Raw genomic sequence first — 25,080 nt, 5'->3', positions numbered from 1 at the left:
AAATAGCACAGTTTATAAAACAAAATTCAATTCCAAGGGGAAAAAAAAATCACCAGCTAATACAGTTATGTACTTCTTTAGAAAAAGTAACGGGAAAAAAAAAATAACGGGAATGAGACAGGAGCTCTCCACTGCTAACGCTATGCTCACCCTTGCTTTCCAATGTACTGTCGTTAGTTTTAAAGTCTTCTCTTTTTACAAGACTTCAAAGCTATACTGTTAGGATTCTCACTAAAATTACAGGAACGTCTATAAAGGATTCTTTAAAATGCTGAAATGGCTTTGTTGCTTAGTATGTCCCTCCCCCACAGTATAACCCCTGCTTTCACTATATTTGATGTCAGTATAACTTGTGGAGGAGATGGGGAAAAACCAGTTGTTTAAGGATACAGGTGGACCTGTTGCAACAATGAGAAGTACAAGTTGTCATGTCCAAAACGAGCTTTACAACGTCGGTGCGGGGGGGGGGGGGGGGGGGAGAGGAGAAGGATTGGGATTGGGGGGGAGGGGGGAGGCTGGGAAGGGATGTGAAGGGTAAACAAAGGAGGAGGCTGCAATGCTTGGTAAGAAATGTACGCATAATCCTGCCCATATAATTGTAACTCCTCTGTACAGTATGTCCACAAATAAAATAAAATGCGGAAATGGGTGGGGCTGGGGATGTAGCTTCGTGGTAGAGTGCTTGCCTAGCATGCATGAAGCCCTGGGTTCGATTCTTCAGTACCACATAAACAGAAAAGGCTGGAAGTGGCGCTGCGGCTCAGGTGGTAGCGTGCCAGCCTTGAGCAAAAAAGAAGCTCAGGGACAGTGCCCAGGGCCTGAGTTCAAGCCCCAGGACTGCCAACAACAACAACAAAAAGAATAAAATGTTGAACTGGTTTCTGGCAGTCTGACTGTACACTTTAGGGGCGGGGACTCATCTTCCTGCCAAGGGTCCTTTGGCTATTTGTAACATCGTTCCTGAGCCATACCAAACTATCAATATGGGTAGATGGGCTGAGGGCAGCTGCCAAGAAACCTGTGGAGCAGATGATTCTTGTGGGCCTCATGTGGCCCATGGGCCAGATGTTAACCAGCAGAAAACGGTAATGCTCACAGGATACATCATCTGCTGACAGGATACAGACAACACTGACTCTGCAATTCTAGAACCACTGCACAAATGCCAAACTCCTCTTGTGGCCCAGCTCTGTTTTCATTGGTCCTAACTCTGAGGAGCAAGGCACCAAGTCTACTCGAAAGTTTTCTTTTCTCCGCGTAAACACTTCTTCATACCCCTACGTATTTACCACATAAGAAAAACACACACCAAACAATCCAGGAACAAAACAAAACAAAACCACACACGTAAGGAGTGTCAGGTAAGGAAGCGCTGGCTTCCTCAAGTCTCCTGGGAGCGCCAGCCCAAACACAAGTCTGGCACTGAGCTCACCTGCAGGCTCCTCAGACACAGCACCAGGAACACATCAGGGCAGTGGGACTCAGCCACTTGAATCAATCACCCTGCAGAGCCTTCCCGTCCTGCCTCGGGCCATGTGCGGACACCACGGCCTCGCTTCTGCACACGGCAGGAACTAAGGGTGGCCTGTGACATTTGTGTACACGGGCCACACAACTCATCCCATTGCTTTTGACTCAACTGAAGGAACAGTATGGGGGGAAAGGAAATTAAGGGAGGTTGTTCTTTTGTACACAATGTTTCCACACTGGTCTTCACTGCAAAATGAAGCCTGTCATAAGGACTGTATACTGTCGGCATCTCTAATAGCAGGTGCAAGAATTACAGAATTGCAGTACAGCTGACATCATACCAAACACTCGATACAGAAAGGTTCTGAGCCAGATTGCCTGACTTGTGAGTGTAAATCTCAGTCACTGAGCACACAGCCTCCAGTTCCCCTCCGCCACCTCCTCCATGGCGATGTCCTGTGTGCAGAATTTTATCTCTCCACAAGCAGACAGAAATGTGCCCAGAAGACAACTGGCAACCAGTGCAAACCCTCCCACACAAATGTAACTGGGAAAGAGGGACAAAACCCAAATATCAGATCTTCCTAAAATGTACACTTACAAAATGCTCAGGGATTACTTTCAGCCTCAGTGTTTAGACAAACAAATGACCTCGGAGTTGGGCGACTACCCAGCCTCAAGGTACCTTCACTTCCAGGATGGCTTCCGGGAAGAGGTTCACTCTTATGAGCAGTGCAGGAGGTGCCGAGAACTCCATTCCAAGGTCTGTCCTTGAGCCAGCACTGCCGCACAATGAGACATGGGCCATGCAAACAGTCAAGTAATAATAATGGAGTCTGACAGTCACATACCAGTTGGGTTGAGCCTTGAGGCTGGAACTATTCTAAGGTTTCATGTTGGTCCTGGTTCATTAAAACTCAGAACCTCAGAGTTGGAAAGTATCCTTGTTACCCCCTCAGGCTAAGCTCTTCATTCACAGTTGAGCACACTGAGGCCCCTGTGGATAAAGAGATGCTCATGTTCACACTGCCAGCCAGTGCCAGATACAGGCCTCAGTCCCAGCTCAGGGCCTCAGCACCAGCTGCCATTTCCCATCCCGCTGGCTCTGACCCGTTCTCTCCAATCATGTATTGGCCCTCAGCATCTGTGGACTCCACATCCATAGTTCCAGCCGATGGCAGAGACAAAAACAAAAAGACAAAACCACAGACTCTAAGCTGAGCACCGGTGGCTCACACCTGTAATCCTAGCTACTCAGAAGACTGAGATCTGAGGATGGTGGCTCAAAGCCAGCCTAGGCAGGAAAGCCCATGTGAATGAGTCTTATCTCCAACTAACTACCCAAAAGCCAGAAGTGAACAAACCAGTGGCTCAAGTGGTACAGTGCTAGCCTTGAGCACAAAAGCTCAGAGACAGTGCCCAGGTAGGCCCTGAGGTCAAGCTCCAGGACAATCAAAAACAAAAACTAAAAACTACCGTGGTCTGAACAGGCTGGGTTATTATCTTCTTAGTATTCCCTGAGAAATGCAGTGTAACTACTTAGATAGCATTTGCGTGTGAAGGAGAGACAATTTATTAAGTACACAGAGGAGGTCTGCCGGTTACATGCAAATGTTACATCTGATCTAAGTAGCCTGAGCATCCAAGGAGTTGGATACTAGGGGACCTTGGAACCACCCCCAAACAGGTCCCTCATATACGTCCTATGGGGGGTGGGGGGGGGGAGGAGGGAGCGCATTGCTCAATTGTTACAATTCCCCTAAGAGCTTCCATGTAGTCCGGGTCCCCAAAGCTAACATGGGTATACCAAGGGTCCTGCTTAGTGCTGGGTACTGCTCCCATGGATCACGACGAGGCCCCTCCCACAGGAAGCTAGGGGGTACGGGAAGACAGGGACAGGGACAACCCTATTTCTGAGATCGTTCACACCACTGGCTAAAGCCCTGACTGGGGCACTGGTTTACTGTAACTTCAAAAAAGAAAACAACTTCAACTTGGACTTACAACTAAAGAAAAGAAATCACATACTTTCTAAAATATATGAAACTGGTAGACTTGTTGGAGTTCTTTCCAAATTCTTAGGTCTCATTTCTGGAGACATCTTCAGACCCGGGTTATACCAAGTCCCACAGGAAATTGATTTGTCTATCTGTCTGTCTCTCTCTCTCTCTCACACACACACACACACACACATACATATATACATACATACACACACACACACACACACACACACACACACAGGACTACTATCACCATTGGATGATTTCCAATGAGTTATCAATAAAGCACCTTTAGCAATCACACTTCATAAAGGAGATCACACAACACCACCAACACTCCAAATCGGGTTGAGTGGCACTTAGACTGGGGTTTAACATAGACCAGTGGAAGGAGTGGAAGCAATGATGACTCTGATAAGAACACGAGCATTAATAAGGGTTTGTGTGCCCCTGATAACTTTCTCCCAATCTACATAGAGAGAGCCTCCAGGTGCAGTCAATGCTGCTCCACTCACACGCACGGTGTGAACATACATTCCCCATTATGTTCCCCAAAATGTTGTTTTTCTGGTTTGCAAACCTTTAAAAACACTCCAGGTGTAATTCCATCCGCGTGCACCTGCAAACATTTGTAGAACACGGCAGACGTTCCACAGTCGGAAGACGGCATTTTCCCAAACACAGCTGCACCTTTGGCTCTCATACCGCAATGTCACCAAGCTCTCCACACTGGTGAGAACAAGTGCGTGGCTAGAGGCTGTCTTCAGTGAACCCCTGCTTGTATGCACACAAAAACTTTACATCCCAGCCACGAGTGAGTGCCCGCAATAACATTAAGGAAACAGGTTCTACAGCCACTAACGACATACGCTGCGCTCACTGCTCCTTCGTTTCTATCTCCTTCTTCCTCCTGTTTTGGTTTCAACCTCTTTACTGTTCTTCTCTATTTAATCTTTTCTCTTTTACCTATTATTTTTGTTCGGAGCCTGGGTCTCTCCTAACAGCACATATCTGAACACAGGAGGCTCACTGTTCTCAGCCCTCAACTCTAGCGAGATCTCCAGACAGTGTGAACTCAGAGAGAAAGGCTTCTCTCTCAAGGGTCTCTTGGGAAACTGTAAACTAATAATACATATAAAACCATTTAGAACAAACTCATCAGCTCTCAGAATTTTTACAATAAATGGCATTTTACTTTTGGAATACAAGCCATAACTCCCAGTCATTGGGGCAGGCTGAGATAATGAGTCCCTAGAGGAAAAAAAAATGTAACTCAATGACATATTAATTCTCCAAAGGAAACATGAGTTTTAACCACAGCGAAGAAAACATCTGCAGAAGGCATGTACAGGTATTTATCACTATCACTGGAACCTTCTCCAACTACACACACTACCAAGACTATCTACTTAAGAGACAGTAGAGCCCTAATCTTGTCAAGTTGGCACTAAGAAAAATAAAATGCCTTAAATCAAAACTCTATTTTCAAAGTGGTCATCCGGGATATTTTACCTCTCGTAAAGTACCACACTGGGTGTGGTAGTCGAGTGAGTCGCTTTGAATCACCACTTCTAAAATTAATGGGAACAACTGTTCTCTCTTTCTGAAAAACATTTTTTCCCAAACTACCATGTATTCACGCTAGAAAGGTGATAACAAATATCAACCAATAATGGAGTGTGGTGATGCACACATGTAATCTCAGCTACACACAAGGCCTAAGTAGTAGGATTGTGGTCCTAGACTGGCCCCAGGCAAAAACATGAGATGCTAACTAAAAAGCCAAGAGTTGTTGGTCAAGGGGTAAAGCACTTGTGTGGCAAGCATAAAAGCCTTGAGTTCACACTCTAGTACTGTATACACACACACACACACACACACACACACACACACACACACACACACACACACATATTTTTTTCTTCTAGTGAAACGAAACCTGTTCTCTTCAGTGGTTTCCTCAGTTTCCTCAGTAGTTGCTCAGATTCAGAAGTATAATACTTGCTAACACTATGATATAAACTTAATATGTAGTGGATTTTCTTTCAAAGAAGAACGATTTCCCCCATCCTGACAACCTGTTAATAACACACATAGGATACCAGAAATTTCATTTATTTACACCTTTTCTCTCCCAAACACTGACCAAGGCTCACCTTCCCACAAAATAACCTCTTTGATAATTTTATTCCTTTCAAGAAAACAAAATCTTAAAAACTTGTCTATACATACTACATGTTATGTAGATGATAGATATGTGGTGAAAGATAGGTAGATATGTAGATAGATGGATAGGTAGATATGAAGATAGATAGGTAGACAGACAGACAGGTATTTTTTATTTCTTATCATGGGGCTTGAACTTTGGGCCTGAGCACTGTTCTTGAGCTCTTCAGTTTAGGGCAGCGCTAGCGCTCTACCACCTTGAGCCACAAGGCCACTTCTAGTTTTCTGGTGGTTAACTGGAGTTGAGTCTCATGGACTTTCCTGCCCAGGCTAGTTTTGAGCAGTGATCCTAGACCTCAGCCTTCTGAGTAGCTAGGATTAGGTGTGAGCCATCAGTGACACACAGGGATCATAAATTTTGAATTAGCTACTCAAATATTAACTGATACCTACTGTGGTACACGTAGTGTGGGTGAGTAATTAAGTGCAGAAGCCTTGCATAAATGTCCCAAAGAGCAAGAGTGTCTAGCGTGAAATGCAAGTAACAATGAGGATAGACAAAGTGGGATCTGTAAGTAGCATGGGATTTATTTTTAATTTAATTCAGAGTAGAGGACACATTTATTAGGACTGTATTTTCTGTCTCACACTGTAGTTAAGGTAGCGATGCGTCACTGAAGGATGAGAATCTAGGGGCAAGGAGTGCACAGACACAGCTTAGCTGGGTCCCCTGCACGGGACGCTCGGCTCACGAGGTCCAGGTGTCTGCCAGTTGCATGTAGGGGGCTGCGCTCTGGTGGCAGCTGCTTCCACACCCACTCGGGCTGCTGGCAGAACTCACTGCTCTGCAGTGCGAGACTCAAGAGTTCAGACTTCTTCCTCGCTGTGAGCTTGAAGGCTGCCCGTGGTCCTCCACATTCCCTACTGGTGGTCCACATCCTGGCCAGCCAGAGAACTTCTCCTGTCTTCTAAGGCAGAGTCTTCTATCAAAGCACCATCATCTGTACCTGATTCTGCTGGTTAGACTGAAGTTAGAAACCCCACCCACCTACCAGGGCCCATACTATGGCACCCACCACAACCATCCATGGGATACACATGTCTACCTCACCTTTGTAATGGACTACCAAGTATTTTCTTTCACAATCACAGCATAATTGATTTAACCCTTCCATCTCATTAAAAGGGGTTCTGATTGTTGCATTAAGAGGCAATAAGTGTACTATGTATTTTTGTGAAATCTTGAGACACAATCAAGTATCATGTGACAGAGGAATTGCATTCGACCCAGAAGTATATTGTTTTGACAGGCAATTGTATATATTAATGGGGAGCCAAGTAATGTCTGTTGTATCCATTGGGTAATAATAAAATTAGGGGTTCCACCTATCTGTCCTCAAACATGTATGTGAGAACATTGTGGTGAGAACATGTACCACTTCATTAACAGCAGTTACTCTGCTGTGGAAAGTAAGAACTTACTTACTCTTGCTACCCAGTTTGGTACATATCCAAGAATTCTCCCCTGTTAGCCTGTCTTGCCACTTCCCCAGCCTGTGGTGTCTCTCTATACTACAAGGCCCAAACTGTCTCAGAAAAGATGCTCTAATTAACACTCTCCTCCAACAAGTGTGCTGCAGTTGCTGACGTAGGCTCACACTCAGTAACTCATCTTCCAGGAAGGCTCTGTTATTAGGATCCATCTCCCCACATGTTTTATGATTCTTCTATCTTAGGGAGCGCTATCCATTTTGGTAAGTTGAAGCAACATTTCATTGTTGTAGGGTAACAATTTTGTAACAGTTACCCCCTTCTGGGAGTTGTATATCCTCTGATTTTCCTTTTTCTGATCTAGTATTTCCAAAGTAAATTAATGAGTCACATTTTTTTTTACTAGTTTATGGGTTTCTACAATTAAAAATAGTACTCAAGATGAAAATATCTATTTTAAAGTATTTTTGAAAATAGCCAGGATATATTTCATGGCAGTACTAGTACTGTATACTAGGAAAGCTTTTAAGAATCAGCTGAAACACATTACCCTTCAAGTTAAGATATAGTGCATTATGGGGCCTGGGAAGGTGGCTCAGTGGTAGAGTGCTTGCCTTGCATGCATGAGGCCCTGGGTTCGATTCCTCAGCACCACATAAGCAAAAAAAAAAAAAAAAAAGCCGGAAGTGGCACTATGGCTCAAGTGGTAGAGTATTAGCCTTAAGCTGAAGAGCTGAGGGGCAGTGCCCAGGCCCAGAGTTCAGGCCCCACGACTGGACCCCCCCCCCAAAAAAAGAAAGAAAGGTAAGATATGGTACATTAATGTATTTCCTAATACTGAGCCACAGCTTCAGTTGGGATGAACCAAACTTAAATTGAAATATTCAACTGCTAAGTCACTGCTGATATTTACTGATGTGTCATTTAATATCTCGGCATTATAGTCCTAAGAAAATGATCTATAACTTTATCTTGCACACGCTCTGGCATTAGTTCCCTACTAGTATCATAAAAAGAACCTCAAGTTTCCATTCACTGAGCTGTGTTCCAGTTTAAATACTAATCTACTTAACTGTTTCTCCCAAGTTTAAAATAATAATCCACCTGTCAAAATATCTGAGCCTGGCATTTTTTTTGAGGAAAGTGGAGTTGTTCCTGGAAAATTTTTCTCAGTGGCTTTCATCATTATTTCTCTAACTTCATTCAGATTTCCAATATAAGGACTAAAGTTCTGGTTAATTTCCACATGGTTTATTTCTCTATGCAAGTGTTCTCAGCCAATCTCTTTCAAATTTTGAGCAGCCTAGCACATAGTTAAATCTGTTCTGATTTACTTGAAATTCCTTAACCTCCCCCTAAAATGTAAAATGTATTCTTAAATGCCTTTTTTCCCTCTATTCTTCAGCTCATTAATTTCTGCCTTTCTATTTATTTCCTTCTAATTTGGGTAGTGGGTAAGTGGGGGTTCGCTTCTTTTCCTTCTCTCTGGCTCAGTCATACAGTTTGGGCTACAAAATCATTTTGGCCCTATCCTTTAAGTTCTGAGATGTTTCTCATAACACTATTTACTGATACTCCACAATTCGATAAGTTTCTACTTGGAAACCATATTTCCTGCAAACTTTAAAACTCCCAGAGGATGAGGAAATGTTTTTGCACTATTACTAAATGTCGTTTATATTTAGATTCAGAATATTACAGGGGCAGGGTCTATAATAACTTTGCCTTTTGATATTTGGGATTTTGCTTTGTAGCCAAAAATAGTATTATTCCACCATCTTCCAGCTGCTACACAAAGATCAGACAATCTGGTATACTCCCCTCAAGTAACTTCCCTCTTGCTCAAAATCACAATGCGTTTGCTGGGGAGGCTTCTAAATGACTGAATTTGTGAAACAAAGTAGGTGGTCCCTCTGATTCAGAGGAAGAGGCTTTTCTTCTTCTTATCATTAAAATGTTTCTGTTCACCAGGTGCCAGTGGCTCATGCCTGTCATCCTAGCTACTCAGGAGGCTGAGATCTGAGGATCAGGGTTCAAAGCCAGCCCAGGCAGGAAAATCCATGAGGCAGTTATCTCCAATGAACCACCAGTAAACCGGAAGTGGCGCTGAAGCTCAAGGGGTAGAGTACTAGCTTTGAGCTGAAGAGCTGAGTGACAGCGCCCAGGCCCAGAGTTCAAGCCCCATGACCAACAAAAAAAAAGTTTCTATTCTATAAACCTAGCACTAAACAACTAAACAACTCACAGCACATCTGTCTTCTTTCCTACCTTTCTCTTCTTAACTGAATGCGACAACTTCATCCAGTCACAGTGGCTAACTTTGGATTCTAATAACTCCTATTTTAGCTTATCCTATTTTAATTCATTCCTGTGTTTTGAAATATTGTGTCTGGGACATCATTCTGTTTTCTTAGCTTAGCAAATTCCTTAAAAAACCACTCTTATTTAATCAATTTATTTTTGAATTTGGATTTTACTGAATATTTTATTGTTTTATAGAGCTAAATTTTAACAAGTTTACATCTCTTCTCATCCTGAGATGCAAATTTCTTCCAAAACAGATTCTTCATCTACAGTTCTCCTTTCCAGCTCTTGCTGCAGACTCCTAGGCTGGAAAGTTTTGGTTGTCTGGATTCAGTTACACTAGTCTTACCATTTGACACCAGGATGGTTGCTATTTCTTTAATTTTTATTTTAACTTATTTTGAGTTTATAAGGTTTATTTTAACTGATTCAATATAAGGTTTTGAGATCTTCATTCTGCCATTGTTAAACATGTCTTTGAGATATCTATTCTAGATAGTAGGTAGACAGTATTTATAAATATAAGCAAAACGAATCTGTATCATGTGGATGTCTATAACTTAAAAAGCTTCACTCTCCTACACACACACACACACACACACACACACACACACACACACACACATACACACACACAGTGCAAAGGGACCACATCCTTCTGTTAACTGACTGTTACACTAGTTTGACCAGCCGCACGGGTCCAGCTCTCTTCACTCACTGCATTTGCATTGGTGACTTTTACAAAGTGGGGCCATGACTGTTCATCAAATTCTCAAAGGAATGCAAAAGATGAAAAGCGGCTAGGTACCACCAGCCCGCAGAGACGGGAGAGAAAGCTGCCACAGATAGGACACAATGGAGAATGGGAGACAAACGTGGGAAGGGAATGAGAGAGGAAGGGGTAACAACTGATACTAAGCAAAAGGAAAGAAAAAGACAAATCACCCAATTTGGAAGAAGTAAGTCTTATTGTTAAAAGTTCATAGAGTTCATAAACTTTGTAGAGTAAGATGATGATGATAATTATTGTAAACGTTAAAATGTGCTTGTGACCTCAGCTAACCATGCCACAGTATTGTGAAACATAGGTAGTCACTGAATATCAATAAGAAGTATTTGGGGGAAAAAAATGTCGGAGGAATTCAGTGAACACATTCTCTTTAGGGAACATGGAATTGGGACAAAAGCACACAGCAGACTTCCAGAAGGGCCAGACTGCAGCAGTGTCTGCAGCCCTGGAAATGCTGTCTAGCCAGAACCACAAAAGAAAATGATTACACACAAGAAACAATTCTCGCTTGAGGACCTTTCCACATCAATCCATCAAAAACGCACAGCTTACTTGGGCTTATTAACACATTAAGCCCATATGACCTGATTCCTTCATTACATTTTGAAAATGATGATTAATCCTCTTAGTGGTTATTTCCCCATAAACAGAAATGGCATTCCAGAGAGATCAACTGCTTAAAGCCATGTTCAGGAGAGGGCCTCAACTTTTACTTACCGCTGAGGTAGGCAAAGACAAGCGCTCACCCTTTGCAATACACTAATAAAGCCGAGCTACCCAGCCACAAATTAGAACAGGAGGTGGATGGATGCTGAGAGTAACCGGAGATTATCATCCAGATGCTGTGTGTTTCTTATGTGTACTGTTTCTTTAGATGAACATCGACAGCCTTGCTCTCATTTACAAAGGATTATAAATCTGCCTCATAACCTATTAATCCAACCACTTTGGAGACTTGGGTTGGCAGAATCTCCAATCTGTAGCCCATGTGTGCTTTCGATAATTAAGAGTAAGTTATAAAGATGGCAAACAGCACACAGCTGTGCCATGATTAAGAACTTTCTTGTGTGCACTACCAGGCACTGGCAAGGGTGGCTCGGCTGACTAAATAAAGCTTAGGACTTAGGAAATCAAATACAGGGATTTCCTTTCGGGTTCCCACACATTCCAACAGAAGCTCACACGTGCACTTTTGTGTATCTTAAACTTGGACGCATCCATGTAGGAATACTGACTGAAACACTATGCATCATTTAAGTTCAGAGAGAGAGAGAGAGGGAAAAAAAACCGTCTTGTTTTTCTTGGGGCAGGAGAAAGACCACAAGTAACTTTCTAACAGTGTGGCTTACCTGCCTAAAAATCCCTTTTGGAACAAGGCAGGCTATAAATGAATAAAGCAAGCTATGTGACCCTGGGTAAATTCATTTCAACTCCCTGAGCTTCCATTTCTTGCACTGATCAATCAACTACAGACAGACCACGAGGACCTACCCTTCCAACATTGGCTGGCTGATTCACATTCACAGTTTGTTGCCAGGGTCTGGAATGCCAGGTGCCCCATAAGCCATCAGTGTCAAACCTCCTCCCTGAGTAGACTGGAATATTATGAAAAGGAAGCTTGCATTTCAGTGCATCTACTCTCTCTCCTACAGGCCTTGATCACTGCTGTGGGTACAAGAGGCAAACATCTCCCAAGGAAACCAAGGAGTTGGCTCACAAAGAGATGCCCAGTCCAGTAAGCCTTCAAAGGGCCCAGTCTTACCCTGGTATCGGACAAAGAAAATGATAGGCTTCTTGCGACTCAGCTCTCTCTTTTTCTCTCTCCCTCTCTCTAGATCCCCAAGGTTAGACCTGATAGTCACTGTTATCTTTCTCACTAAACACTGGAGTTTTTTTTTTTAATATGCTTATTTTTAAATCTGTTGCAGCTATCTATATAGTAAAAGGCATGTAGAAGCACCTTAATAAATGCTCACTGGAGATCATTTCATTTAGCATCTTCTTATAAAATCATATGTACATAGCTATTAAGCTATTCTGCTCATCTGCTAGCAATATCCTAGACATAAACTAATGATTACAAATGAGGTAAAGCATGGGATCTATGTTTCTTTGGGTTTGGCATACTTTACTTAACATGATTTTTTCCAAGTCTTTCAATTTCTATACAAATGGTACAATATCATTCTTTCTGATGAAAGAATAGAATTCCAGTTGTGTGTGTGTGTGTGTGTTACATATTCTTGATCCATTCATCTACTGAGGGGCATCGGGGTTGGTTCCATATCTCAGCTATGGTAAATAGTGCTGACATGGCAACAAGAGGTTTTTCTTTGTTGTTGTTTTTAATGTACTATGTGATTTTTTTGTGTGTGTGTTTTTCCCTCTATGGTTTATTTCCTGTTGTCACTGTATTTGACCTTGGTACCCAGTGTATTGTGTATATGTTTATCTGAATTAGGGAAGGGAAGGGGAACAACAAAATGACCCCTCTGTACATCACCTTGACAATAAAATTAAATTTTTAAAAAAGGAAAAAACAAAATAAATGGTCACTGGGCGAACTAATAAGTGTATGGAAGAAAAGAAGCTGGCCACAAATATGAGATCATGTAACTATTACCAGGAATAATTTCAGGCCTACAGACAAGTAAAAAGAATCATATAAGCCGTGTGCCGATTGCTCTTGGCAGTAGCCATAGCTCCTTGGGAGGCTGAGACCTGAGAGGACTGGATGCCTTCTCTATGGAGGGCTGGATCTAGTGCTACATATGCTTGTCGTCATAGCCATGGTGGGAAGTCTAAAGTACATGGACTGAGGTCCTTACATGCCCAGACAAGAAAGCTAAACCGTATCTAAAACATAACCAGCAGAAAAATCGAGCTAGTGATATAGCACTGTGGTAGCAATGCCAGCACAAGATAAGAAGAAGAAAGAAGAAGGAAAGATGAAGACGATGATGACAAATTCTTACAAACACATCACCCTATCAGTTCTTCACTCACAACCAATCTCAGTTCATTCCCCAATTGCAGCACTACTTTGTTCAAATGAGTCTAAACAGTAACTGTATCTGAGCAGCAGGATGCAGTTATTACTGGGTCTTCTCACTGAGGAGGTTCGGTGGATAATGACCAACAGAATCTTCAGCTATCTGATCGAGAACCCCTCTAGGATCCAGAGAGGAGCTGTGACACAAGTGAAAGACAAAAGCAAATCCTTCCTTGTGGAAGGATCTGGTCCCTACTAGCGATCAGACGATACTTTTGCCAAAGCTAGTAACGATCTTGAGAAAGGAGAGGGGGACTATTTCTGCAAAGCCCTTCACATGCCCTGGGGTAGCTCATGGGCGGAGGAGGGTGGTACAGAACCTGCATGGAACACTCCTGGCTGCACAGTGCCGACGGCCAGAGATCATTTTTAGAAACATTTGTTTACAAAAAGGCATTCAAAGAAAAATCCAGAAGAGAAAGAAGCCAGCAACCCTGAGAGGGTTGGTATGAGGCTGACCTTACCAAACCCAGGCCAAGTGAAGGGAAGGAGAGTCAGAGGAGACAGGGGTGGGCAGTGGCCCAACAAAATGGGGGCCGGAAGATGGTACTCGATGGAGCATGGGTGCAAGCAGAGGAGAGGCTCTCAAGACTGGCCCCTGCCCGCACAGGCCATCTTCAAAGGAAATCAATCAAATGTAAAGTGAAAACTGGGGTGCACTGAGAGACTTTTCGTCCTGTGCCAACTCAACCCAGTGACTTTGTGGCATGGCATGGACAGAAGCTGCCCTGACACATTCTTCTAGACTTCCTGCTCCTCGGTGAAATCAGTTTCATCTATCAAATTGTATTAGGCTATCAACTTCTTGTCTCTATCAACAGAGAAGGTGAAGTGTGATAATCTGATACATGTACCCAATGTAATACAATCAAATCAGGGCAACCAGCACCTCTACCTCCCTAAGTCTTTCTCTTGTGTTTAGTCCTTTACCTAAGGAAGGGACACTTGCTGAGAAGAAGAGGAAAGGTGGGCATCCAGTGGTAGAAAAGATCTCTGCAGCAGAGATCCTCACTCTGCCACACTAACTTGACCGGTGGCAAATAAGCAGATACCCAGCGTGTGGAAAAGCGAGAACAAGGCAAGCCTTTCTGATGACAGCAGTGTCAGGCCTTAACTGTCCCAGAAATGTTGTCCATCGTTTTACAGATAGCTGGCAGACACCATCCAAGGACAACCTTCTTTCCTCACTGGGAATCACGGGATTTAACTCCACCAAATCTCCCAGCACAGCTGACTCATAGCAGGTACTCAGCAGGGAAACAATGCTTTGCCCCTATGCTTTGGAAAAGCAAAATCCATAAATACTAGGGTGGAAAATCCTAATCTGAACATTCTTGAGGAGTCTGAAGTACCCTGTTGCACCTTACAAACGAGTTTTCTGGTTTGCAGGTGAAGAACGACTTTGATGTGTTGGTTTTTTTTTTCTTGGCCCAAGAATACTCCTTTTAAGACAACATCTTAATGTATCCTGTGGAAACGAAGCCAAGACATATGGAGCTGTTTCCTATCAAGTACTGTACACATGGATTTTATATGTTTTTTAAATAATAATCAGCAAAGAGACAAGAGAGAAATTGTGAACTCCAAAAGTGGTCTTTTCTTAACTAAAACTCTAGCTAGAGTTCTCTTGTGTGAATTACAAGAACTCCTCTCTTGGCTTTAGTTACTTTAGTAACTAAATGTGCATTAGTCACATTCCTAGGAGGGAAAAAAAAACACTAATGGAGGAAAAGCAAGCTCCTCCCTCTCTTGTCCTTTCTAACCCCATCCCATCTTCCTTCCAGTCCTTCCCTTTTCCTCTGGAGACTTCAACATTCCCTATCCTAATTATTCAGAAGGCCTCCATCCATCCCTGGATGGAGCCCAATGCAGGACCCCTTAGCCCCTTGGGTGTGTCTCTGAGTTCACTGTCAAGGTAATAAATGGCTGCTGTGGGTGTGTGTGTGTCTATATTAAGACTGTCTGCACAGACACCCATGTCAGCAGAAAGTTCTTCCTCAAAGCAAGAATAAAGAGCAGGGAGTGCAAGTGTACAAGGGAGAAGAGACAGAGGTGATGGTGAAATGAAGAACTGTCAACTAATGCAAGCTGATGTTACTCCCTCCAGCTCCTCTGCACAGTGGGGGAGCTGGAGCTCAGGTCCACCTGCTCTTGTCTCAGAACCTTCATGCTCTAATGTCGACTGAGCATCCACAGCATCGTCCGGTGAGGAACAGGAAGAGAGGGAAAACAGAGCCTTCTACCTAGCTTTACCAAGTACCCTCTCTGACAGCAGGGCCACCTGTAGTGACTATGAGAATGGCTCACCTTCTTAACAAGGTGCAGTGGCTCTCAGAAGTGCCAACAGAAAGTCACAGGCTCATCTTCCTATGAGAGGGGGAAAAAAAAGCCCAAGGAGATCCTGATGCAGAATTTGTCTTATCCAAGAGCAAAACCTAGAGGCTTTGTCTTCACAAATCTGCTGCACCAGGGTCCCCTAATGAGGATTTAACCAAATGACAGTTCAACCACGATAACAGTTTCAAGCCTTGTGGTCTAATGATTTCTTTTGCTAACAATGGATAGCAGCCATCTCCCCAGGAGCTGTCTGGATGGCTTAGTGCACACTAATGAGATTTAATGACAGTGTGAGAGGACCATAAATGGTAGCATAAATCCCCTACGACTGGCTAACAAACACTCAGCTCTGCTGATACATCTTCAGAGGAGCTACAGACAATCCAGTCCACCAGTGAGGAAAAGATAAGAGCAATCTGGGAAAGGAATCACAAGGTAATAATATAAAAAAAGTACTAAGTTCTACTACATAGAACACTACAAGATTCACAATAGCTAATATATGACACTGTTTAGTAGCTATATACACAATGGAATATTTAGCCATAAAAAAGAATGCGAGTCTATCATTTGGAGCAGTAGAACTGGAGATCATTATGAATAAGCCAGGGTCAAAAAACTAAGTTCTAGCCGGGCGCTGGTGGCTCACGCCTGTAATCCTAGCTACTCAGGAGGCTGAGATCTGAGGATCGCGGTTCAAAGCCAGCCCGGGCAGGAGAGACCGTGAGACTCCTATCTCCAATAAACCACCAGAAAACCGGAAGTGGCGCTGTAGCTCAAGTGGTAGAGCGCTCGCCTTGAGCTGAAGAGCTGAGGGACAGCGCCCAGGCCCAGAGTTCAAGCCCCACGACCGACAAAAAAAAAAAAAAAAAAAAAAAAACTAAGTTCTGTATGATCTCACTCTGTTCCCCTCCCTTTCCTCTCCTTCTCTCTCCGTCTCCTTCCTGGCCACCATGAAGCAGGAAGGTCCTCCACCACAAACTCCACCATGACATACAGAGTCAGAACAGGGCCAGGGCAGCGAGCCAAATGATTATGCTCTGAAACCTCTGAAACCATAAGCCAGAAACAAGCCTCTCCCCCTTAGAGGGTTCCTGTCTCCCTAGGCATTTTGTCTCAGTGACAGAAAGCTGACTAGCACAGTCCTCTGCCTCCAATGCACTTCCTTTCAACTTTATTTACCTTGCTTCTTGTTTCCTAAGCTGCAGAATTCTAACTTGACCGGCTCTAACTAGGACATACAAGCCATGTGGGAAATCCACAGACAGGAATAAGTGCAACAGAAATGATGCAAACATTCACACTACAGATACTCAACCTCAGAGAAATGTTTCTTCATTAAACCAGTGAGGTAAGGCAAGGGCAGGTAAGGTTCATCACAGAGATTGGGGGGGCGGGGAGGAAGGAGGGAGGGAAGAGGGGGACTGGGAGAGGGGAAGAGAATAGTTGTATTGTGACAAGCCCAAATCAGAACTCCTAAAGGGAAAAGAAAGTCCGATTTACCTTTTCGTGATTTTCAATTAAGATCTCCACGACGATATTCTGAAACTTCAAGTCCATGATGGCTGCAACGGTTTCCTCCTGTGGTCTCATTAGAGTTGGTCCAAACACCACTCCCAAGTTGGCCACTGTCATTAGATTTTGCTTGGAGTGATTTGAAACACTAGCATTCAAGAGGAAGAGAGAAAGGTCTTGTTTAGGTAAAGGCCATAACTGTGGAACATACCATGTCCTCCAAGTTTGTGCTTCCCTAAAAAACAAAGAGTTGTGAGACTCACAATGTCCCCATTGGATCTGGAACATTCTGACCTGACAGCCAGCCTCCTGCAAGCTGGGGCCCTGCCTGCCTTCCTGCTTCTGATGCTCTCCGCTAGCCACGTGTACCCCGTGCTGTTACCTCCAAAATGTAGAAGGCCCCTTCTTTTCCGACATCACTGCAAGCCTTGCTAGATTACTAGATCACACAGCACCTCTGCAAGAATTAGCTTCAATGAGCATCTCAACTCGCTCTTTGGCACCACTGTACCATAAACATCACCAACAATCCTTCTCAACAACCCAGCCACTTTCTCAATCCAAATATTTCATTCTCAGGAAGACCCTCCCTCGTAGTCTCATAATCAACACATATTCTGTGAAGTTACACCACTCTTGACTCTCTTCCTGCAATGGGTGTCTTTTTCACTGGTCATCTGAAATTACTTTGTATTTTTAGTATGATCCATTTATCTTGTCTCTATTAGAAAGTAAGCGTCGTGACAGTAGGACTTTATTCAACTGTATATCCACAAATGAAGGGTTATACAAATAGGGAGCAACTCCAGTACACCCCAATGCCTACTAACTTCCTAGTTTATTTGTGTGAACGAAAGGTGCTGAAACACTGGTGGCTCATGCCTGGAAGCCTAGGTACTCAGAAAGAGATCTGAGGATTGCGGTTCAAAACCACCGCTGGCAGAAGTGTCAAAGAGACTCTTATCTCCGATTAATCACCAGAAAACATGAAGTGACACTGTGATTCCAAGTGGTAGAGCACTGGCCTTGGGCAAAAGAGCTCAGGGACAGCGTCTAGGCCCAAAGTTTAAGCCCCATGACCAAAAAGAAGGGTGATGAAACAGTATTGCTTGGTATTTACAGCTTTACTGACTTAAAGGTTATCTGGACTTGACAAGAAGGGCAGGCTTCTCCCCTGAGTGACTAGATTTTAAGAAATGCCTGTCCTGGGCTGGGAAGATGGCTCAGTGGTAGAGCGCTTGCCTTGCATGCCTGAGGCCCTGGGTTCGATTCCTCAGCACCACATAAGCAAACAGAAAAAAGCCGGAAGTGGTGCTGTGGCTCAAGTGGTAGAGCGCTAGCCTTGAGCTGAAGAGCTGAGGGACAGTGCCCAGGCCCAGAGTTCAGCCCCACGACCGGACCAAAAAAAAAAAAAAAAAAAGAAATGCCTGTCCCCATTACTGGACTAAGCAAACTTAAAAGAGTATGCTCAAACTCAGTTAGGTAGATGTGAAACCAAGCTAAATTTGCTAACAGGCTAGAATCTCATTTCCAGATCTGTGTATGGGTCAGTATAGAATACTCTCCTCTTCTACATCAAATCAAACCCTGAGCTGGCGGCAGTGGATTGTGAAGCAAATAATTATACAACTTTAGGAAGGCATCCTATTTTACCACTCGTCCAAAACACACAGAGTAAGTCAGCCGCGTGGCCTGCCCCGCCAGGTGTGGCCCCGGTATGGCAGACACTGCCCCGACCCCAGCTCGCCGGACTGCCCGCAGCACGGCGGAGGGCAGGAGGAGGAGGGAAGAAGACTTACTTTGTCAAGTGTTTCACCAAAATATCCAACATCTCTTTATTCTTCTCTGGCAGTTTGTGAACCAAGAAATGGATAGCATTTACTCGAGATTCCGGGCTGCCACTTTCTTTTAAAAAGAAAAAGAAGAAGAGGGGAGAAGATAGTTAATAAAACACAGTCAAGTGCATCTCCCCCAAACCAACACTACAGCAGCTCATCTGTTCAAGACCTTAAAAAAAAAAGGATTTAACCATTCTCTGTTACCTCTAGATGGGAAAAAAAAATATGGTCTATGGCCCAACAATATGAATTTTGCAAAGCCTGCTTCCTAGGTCATTTCCCACGGCTGCAGTCCTGCCTTCCCCTCGTTTGTGCGGAGAATCAAGGGACTGTGGCAGCCTTTCCCGAAGGCACGCACCCTGGCGGTTGGCACACAGCTCACTTGCTGGAGCACAGCCCCTGACAACTACTGTCCTACAGCAACAACAGTCTGTTGTGTGAGGAGATGAACTGCATCTGCCAGAAAGAGCCGCTGATGCTCTCAGCTTAGCCCCTCGGCGTAGAGCAGCTCTTAGCTGGACTGGGATTGCTTTGATTAGGCAAGGCGAATCTTAGACAAAGAAAGGAGAATGTGGGTAAGGGTCTTTATTACGGCTTCCACAGGAAGGAATGGGAAGGGTGGGTAAGCAGCCTAGAGTGACTTCACCGGGCTCTGGGACACAGATACTGTCCCTAGGTCTCAAGAACCTGGACTGGGGTAATTAGGAGAACACCGGCCTAGAGAAAGACAACCAGACAGAAGGAATGGAGGTGTTGGTGGGTTCACTGTGGTGGGCCACAGTTATAAACTGTGGTTTATAACTCAGGCTAGCCCTGCTAATACCATGGTATTATCTGGGAGATGTCAGTTAATATGGTGCTATAATAGGGTAGCCTAGCAAGTAGCTAGGTTAAGTCAATACTAGTTAAGTCAATAACACCAGTGCCCCTGTACGAAAAGGAAGGCAAGCCGGTGTGGGTGGCTCATGCCTGTAATCCCAGCAACTCAGAAGGCTGAGATCTGAGGATCATGGTTCAAAGTCAGCCCGGGCAGGAAAGGCCACAAGAGTTTTATCTCCAATTAACCACCATAAAACTGGAAGTGGAGCTGTGGCTCAATGAGGAAAAGCACTAGCTGTGAGCAAAAGAGCTCAAGGACAGTGCCCAGGCCCTGAGCTCAAGCCTTCCGTGAGCCCAGGAATACTACCAGAGGTATAAGAAACCATGGGAAGCGCAAGGGTCAGGAAAGAGCGCTCTTCCCTCCAGCCATCAGAGCGCCATGCTTCTCTCTAAGTCACTCAGTCTCGAGTACTTTCTTCATAGCAATCCCAGAGAACTCACTAACATGTTCTTTTCATCCCTTCAACTTGGAAATGGCGCTCCAGCTCTGCCTTTCACGACGGTGGTGGCAGCAGGCTTTCAATTCAGAACCTCTTGAGGCCTAGCTCTCCTCTTTGCTTTACCGCCATTACACGCTCATGGATGATTCTCTTCAGACATACAAAAGAAGTTGGTCGTAACAGTGCTTCTGTGTGATTCCATGAATAGGAAGGTGTAAGTGTGGCAGAGCCTGATCGGTGGTGTAATGAAGTGGGGAGCAGGAACCCTCCTTCAGGACAGGGGCCATGTGGGCAGAGGAGGTATGGTTCTGATCAGGTTGATTTCTACACCTGCAGGCCAATCCCATGGCTGTCTTCATTTGGTTTTAAAAAAATTATTATTTGCATGTTTATTTGTGCACATTTATGATGTACAAGAGGTTCATGGAATTAAGATGGGCCACCCTATATATCTGACCCTAAAAGAAGCTGGTAGCTGTAAGGGTTCAGCCAGTCAGCGTTCTCTCTGCACCTGGAATACATGGTTTTACACGGCGCATCTCCTCACGGTGTCACAGACAACTTGCTGCGTCAAGAGCCACGGTCAATTCTGCGAGCGTCTCAATTGCCCCAATATCTGAAAGGTGAGGTTTGTCCCAGCTTATATACATTCCCAGTCATTACTGTCTGAGGATGAGGAAGGAGATTTTACAAGAACACAATTGAGATAGCTGTTGCTAAACAGCTAGGACATTACAAGGCAAAATGGTGAACAGAATACAAGTACTTTACCAAAAACACCCTTTTAGATACACCTAAATTTATCAGTGAAAACCAACACACAACTGTCTAAAACAGGGAGGTGACAAATTATAGCCTATTGCTAAATCCGGCTTTCCAACCAAGATCTTCATCAACACTGAGGAAAATGAAAGCTATAAAAACACAATTTCGATACACAGCTTTGACTTTAAAAAAATTAATTGAAGCAGAAGCTTGGAAAAACTCATCCACAAATCCAAAGGAATAAAAGACAGTTGCCAAGGATAAGCATTTTATATTTCAATTTGTGTATTTTTAAATTTCTTGAGTGCTTTGTACTAAAACGTTTCTTTTAACTCACAGCGTTGTGCAACGCGAGTCTAGTTTCAATATTTTCGGACTTATTACTCACTGAGAAGCACAAGCTGGAGAAATAGTTTGCCACCCTCTAGAGACAGACTTCATTGCTCAAAATGGTGTTATCGGCTTTGAAAAACAGAATCAACACTTTTCCTTCTCTAATCCTTCTCCCACCAGCCCAACCCAACTCTTTGATATCACACATATTTTTTCCCAAGTTTTTTTTTCTTTCTTCAAAAACAAAGGAAAAAAAGAAAAGAAATTTGTAAGGAGTTTTAAAGGAAAAATGACTTTCTTCTCAATCTAATTTTTTTTTTTTGGGGGGGGGGTCTGGTCGTGGGGCCTGAACTCTGGGCCTGGGCGCTGTCCCTCAGCTCTTCAGATCAAGGCTAGTGCTCTACCACTTGAGCCACAGTGCCACTTCCAGCTTTTTTTTTTTTTGCTTATGTGGTGCTGAGGCATCGAACCCAGGGCCTCATGCATACAAGGCAAGCGCTCTACCACTGAGCCACCTTCCCAGCTCCACCTCAATCTAATTTTAATTTGACCTTCAGCAGAGCTTCCTATGATTACAAGGCCTTCCACAGGGCAACAATACTGCTGTAAGTCCTCCTAAAAAGATCCCTAAAGTTATCTTCAGTTACTTACGTATACGCATTTTATTATATTTTAATGGGCAACGGTTGAAAAGCAAAAAGCTGAACTTAAAAAAAATCTACTTAAAAAAAAAAACTCTTATTTTTAAAGGCTAAGCCACACCATATGAAGTGTGGTGCATACCTACCAGCCTTCTACAGATGCACCTCAACCTTTGCTAGACTGTATTTTTATCTTAAGCATTTCTAACTCAAAAGCCCAGCATAGTATCTCACAAGATGGATGGATGAGTGGAAAATGTTAACTCATGTAGCAGAGAAAATTCTATTAACTCTTAAATTCATGAAAGAAAACTTTAGTCGAGGCTTCCAATGCATCAACAATACACAGTGACTCACTAAGGTGATTTTTATCTCTAAAATGAGGAATAAAATACTTTGCTCCGTGTGATGACTACAAAGAAATGATATTTGTATTTTTTTTCATGAACTTATACTAATTCAGAAGTCCTCAACAGAAAGATACAGGAAAGAAACTAGTAAGAGAAAACGGAGGGGCTTAGGAGAAACCTTCAGGCCTCTTGGCAAGAAGAGCAAATAAATACAATCTCACTAACCACAGAACAGCTGCAAGCTACGGCATGAATGCAAAGAATCAAATCTTCCTTCTGTCATAGTCTGAGTGGAGGCAACAAAGATGGGTAATGCTTGTTGGGTTTAGCCGACAGCTCAGTTAGCAGATATTTTAGGTAAGCTGTGCCACTCTTAGTGGAAAATGGCACTTAACCACAATCCCAATTCTCCAGTGGTATTCCAACTAATTTAATTTTGGCCAACCAACTTCTGTAACTGCTTTATTCAATACTTACAAGTATGCATGTGAAATATCAGTAGATGTGCTCCTAAGAGACAATCAGTACAGCCGAGGGGGGTCACAAGAGACAAAAATAAAAATAAAATCCTCAGCTCTGCCCTGGAAACTTTGGGCCCCAAAATAAACTCATTTAGTTCATGAACTTTTACTACAAATCCTATTCCAACCACAACGATTGCCAAATCCAGGCCAATAATTATAATTTAGTACAGTCTTGGTGTACACATCACCCTGAAGACTGCTACAATGTCTCTGCCCGGTGAGGAAACAAAAAAGGAGGTACAACCAGGCCCTAGTGGCTCACACCTGTAATCCTAGCTACTCAGGAGGCTGAGATCTGAGGACCACAGTTCAAAGCCAGCCCAGGCAAGAAAGTCCATGAGACTCTTATCTCCAATAAACCACTTATGAAACCAGAAGTGGCACTGTGGCTCAAGTGGTAGAGTGCTAGCCTTGGGCTGAAGAGCTGAGGGATAGCGCCCAGGGCCAGAGTTCAAGCCCCATGACTAACCAAAAAAAAAGGAGGTCCAAGTCCAATACCTTTTGCCTCTATTCACTTCTTTGTACCACACTGTTCAATTATACCTTCAACAAACTCCCCCACCCTGTACTACAGTACTTCTTAAGAGATCAGAAACCTCTCATCTGTAAAATATGTTCCTAAACACGCTGCTCTCAGTGAGGGCCGTAACTCTAACTTGTGTCAATTTAAAACCTCACTCCATGATCAGCTATGGCTCTCCGATTCTCAAAGGTTTCAAGTTTTGAGCTGCCATCTCCTCAGCTTCTTCCAGGATCTAAGGCAGAACGATATGAAACAATTACCCTCAAACTAAGTCTAATTTCTCTTCCCTTGCTTGCCAGAAAATGCCACAGGGAAGAAGTCAAGTGAACTAAGCAGTTACCTCAGTTTTTGCCAAGAAAACTTTCCTCCACTTCGTGACCATATCAATTCTGGATTCTTCTTTCATTTTTATCTGTCTCCCACGTGAAAACAAAACTTAACAACACCTCATTTTTGCTTTTTCCAAAAGGCTATTTGCACATGCCCAGTGGGGCCTGCATACACTTCTTTCTGCAACCTACTAAGCAGACTGACTGGACGAGACCTCACAAGAAGGTAACATTGAAAGCCACATTCGGGCGGTAGCAATGTAGGACCCAGAGGGATTGCTCTAAGTTTTTTTTTTTTTTTAACAGATTAAACTATGGAATACATCCAATGGGAAAAAGAAAAAGCAATGAGAATATGGTTTTTCAGCTACTGTCTGTGCACCTGTGAAAACCAATATGGCAAAGTGTCGCCAGGGAAAGCTGGGGTGTTGAACTTGAAATAAGGTCCTCTATAATGTGCCAAGTTACTTAACATGTCTCAACTTCAATTTCCCTAACTATTCATTACCCTAGCACCAGTATACATCAGAAGGCTAAAATGAGTAAACAGCATGTGCTGAATATAAAACGTGAACTATAAGATAACAGAAAGCCAGAAATCCTCAAGGGTGACTCAGACACAATACTAATCACAAATTAAAATTCCACCAACCGACAGGTCTTCTTATTTAACATTTTATCACATATAATTCACTCTCCATCAAACATTGCTTGGGTTTCTGGCATTATCTCATACAATTCCTTCTGTTTGTAATTTCCATCTAAATATCTTTCTAAGCAAAACCATTTCCCACCCACTAATCTCTCTAAATCTGCTAATCTCTTTAACCTTTTACAACTTAGCTACTTTTGGTTTCCTGTAGCATTCTATTCTTGCCGTGATTATGTATGTTATAGTGTAATGAGAACCTCATATACCCACTCCCCAAAACTTGATCCAGGGTCGTCTCCCGGGATCAGGAATCCTGTAGGGCTCTGCGTACCCAGTACCTACCCATGACCAGCACTCAGTCAACAATAATTTGTGCTTATGAAAGCATAAACATCTTGTCCCATTGTTTTTACTTTCCTAAAAGGCAGGGGTGGGAACCATCTTCTCAAGCGACTCCTATTCTGAACCCAGCTTGCAATAAACTTAAGTTAAATTTTCACGTCAAAGTTGTCAATGTGTACACCTTGTCCCTCCCAAAACCATGTCCATGCCCCTCCAGGTAACACTTACTGGCTGGAACAATGAAATCTCCATGTAGTTCATAAGTCATGAGAGGCTCTGGAAGACTCCTGTATGAAGAGAACAGCTCAGAATTAGCAAATATAGCCAAACAGCTCC

The 25,080-nt window shown here is 43.4% G+C and overlaps 1 protein-coding gene across 2 annotated transcripts in view; it reads right to left on the bottom strand.

The window, feature by feature from the left end:
• Positions 1-25,080, bottom strand: part of Arhgap10 (Rho GTPase activating protein 10) — a 213,656-nt gene that overhangs the window by 44,499 nt on the left and 144,077 nt on the right. For both annotated transcript variants that reach the window (XM_070022178.1, XM_070022177.1), the window contains exons 16-18: positions 24,973-25,031; positions 18,928-19,033; positions 17,117-17,276 (exon numbers count right to left, since the gene is read on the bottom strand). In XM_070022178.1, coding sequence (XP_069878279.1) covers positions 17,117-17,276; positions 18,928-19,033; positions 24,973-25,031 — 325 coding nt within the window. The remainder of the gene's footprint in view (positions 1-17,116; positions 17,277-18,927; positions 19,034-24,972; positions 25,032-25,080) is intronic.

This window comes from Dipodomys merriami, unplaced genomic scaffold (assembly GCF_024711535.1).
Source record: "Dipodomys merriami isolate MVZ:Mamm:240054 unplaced genomic scaffold, mDipMer1.0.p SCAF_15, whole genome shotgun sequence".
NCBI lineage: Eukaryota > Metazoa > Chordata > Mammalia > Rodentia > Heteromyidae > Dipodomys > Dipodomys merriami.
Note: the sequence above shows the minus strand (reverse complement) of the source record. Positions and strands in the feature narration are given on the sequence as shown.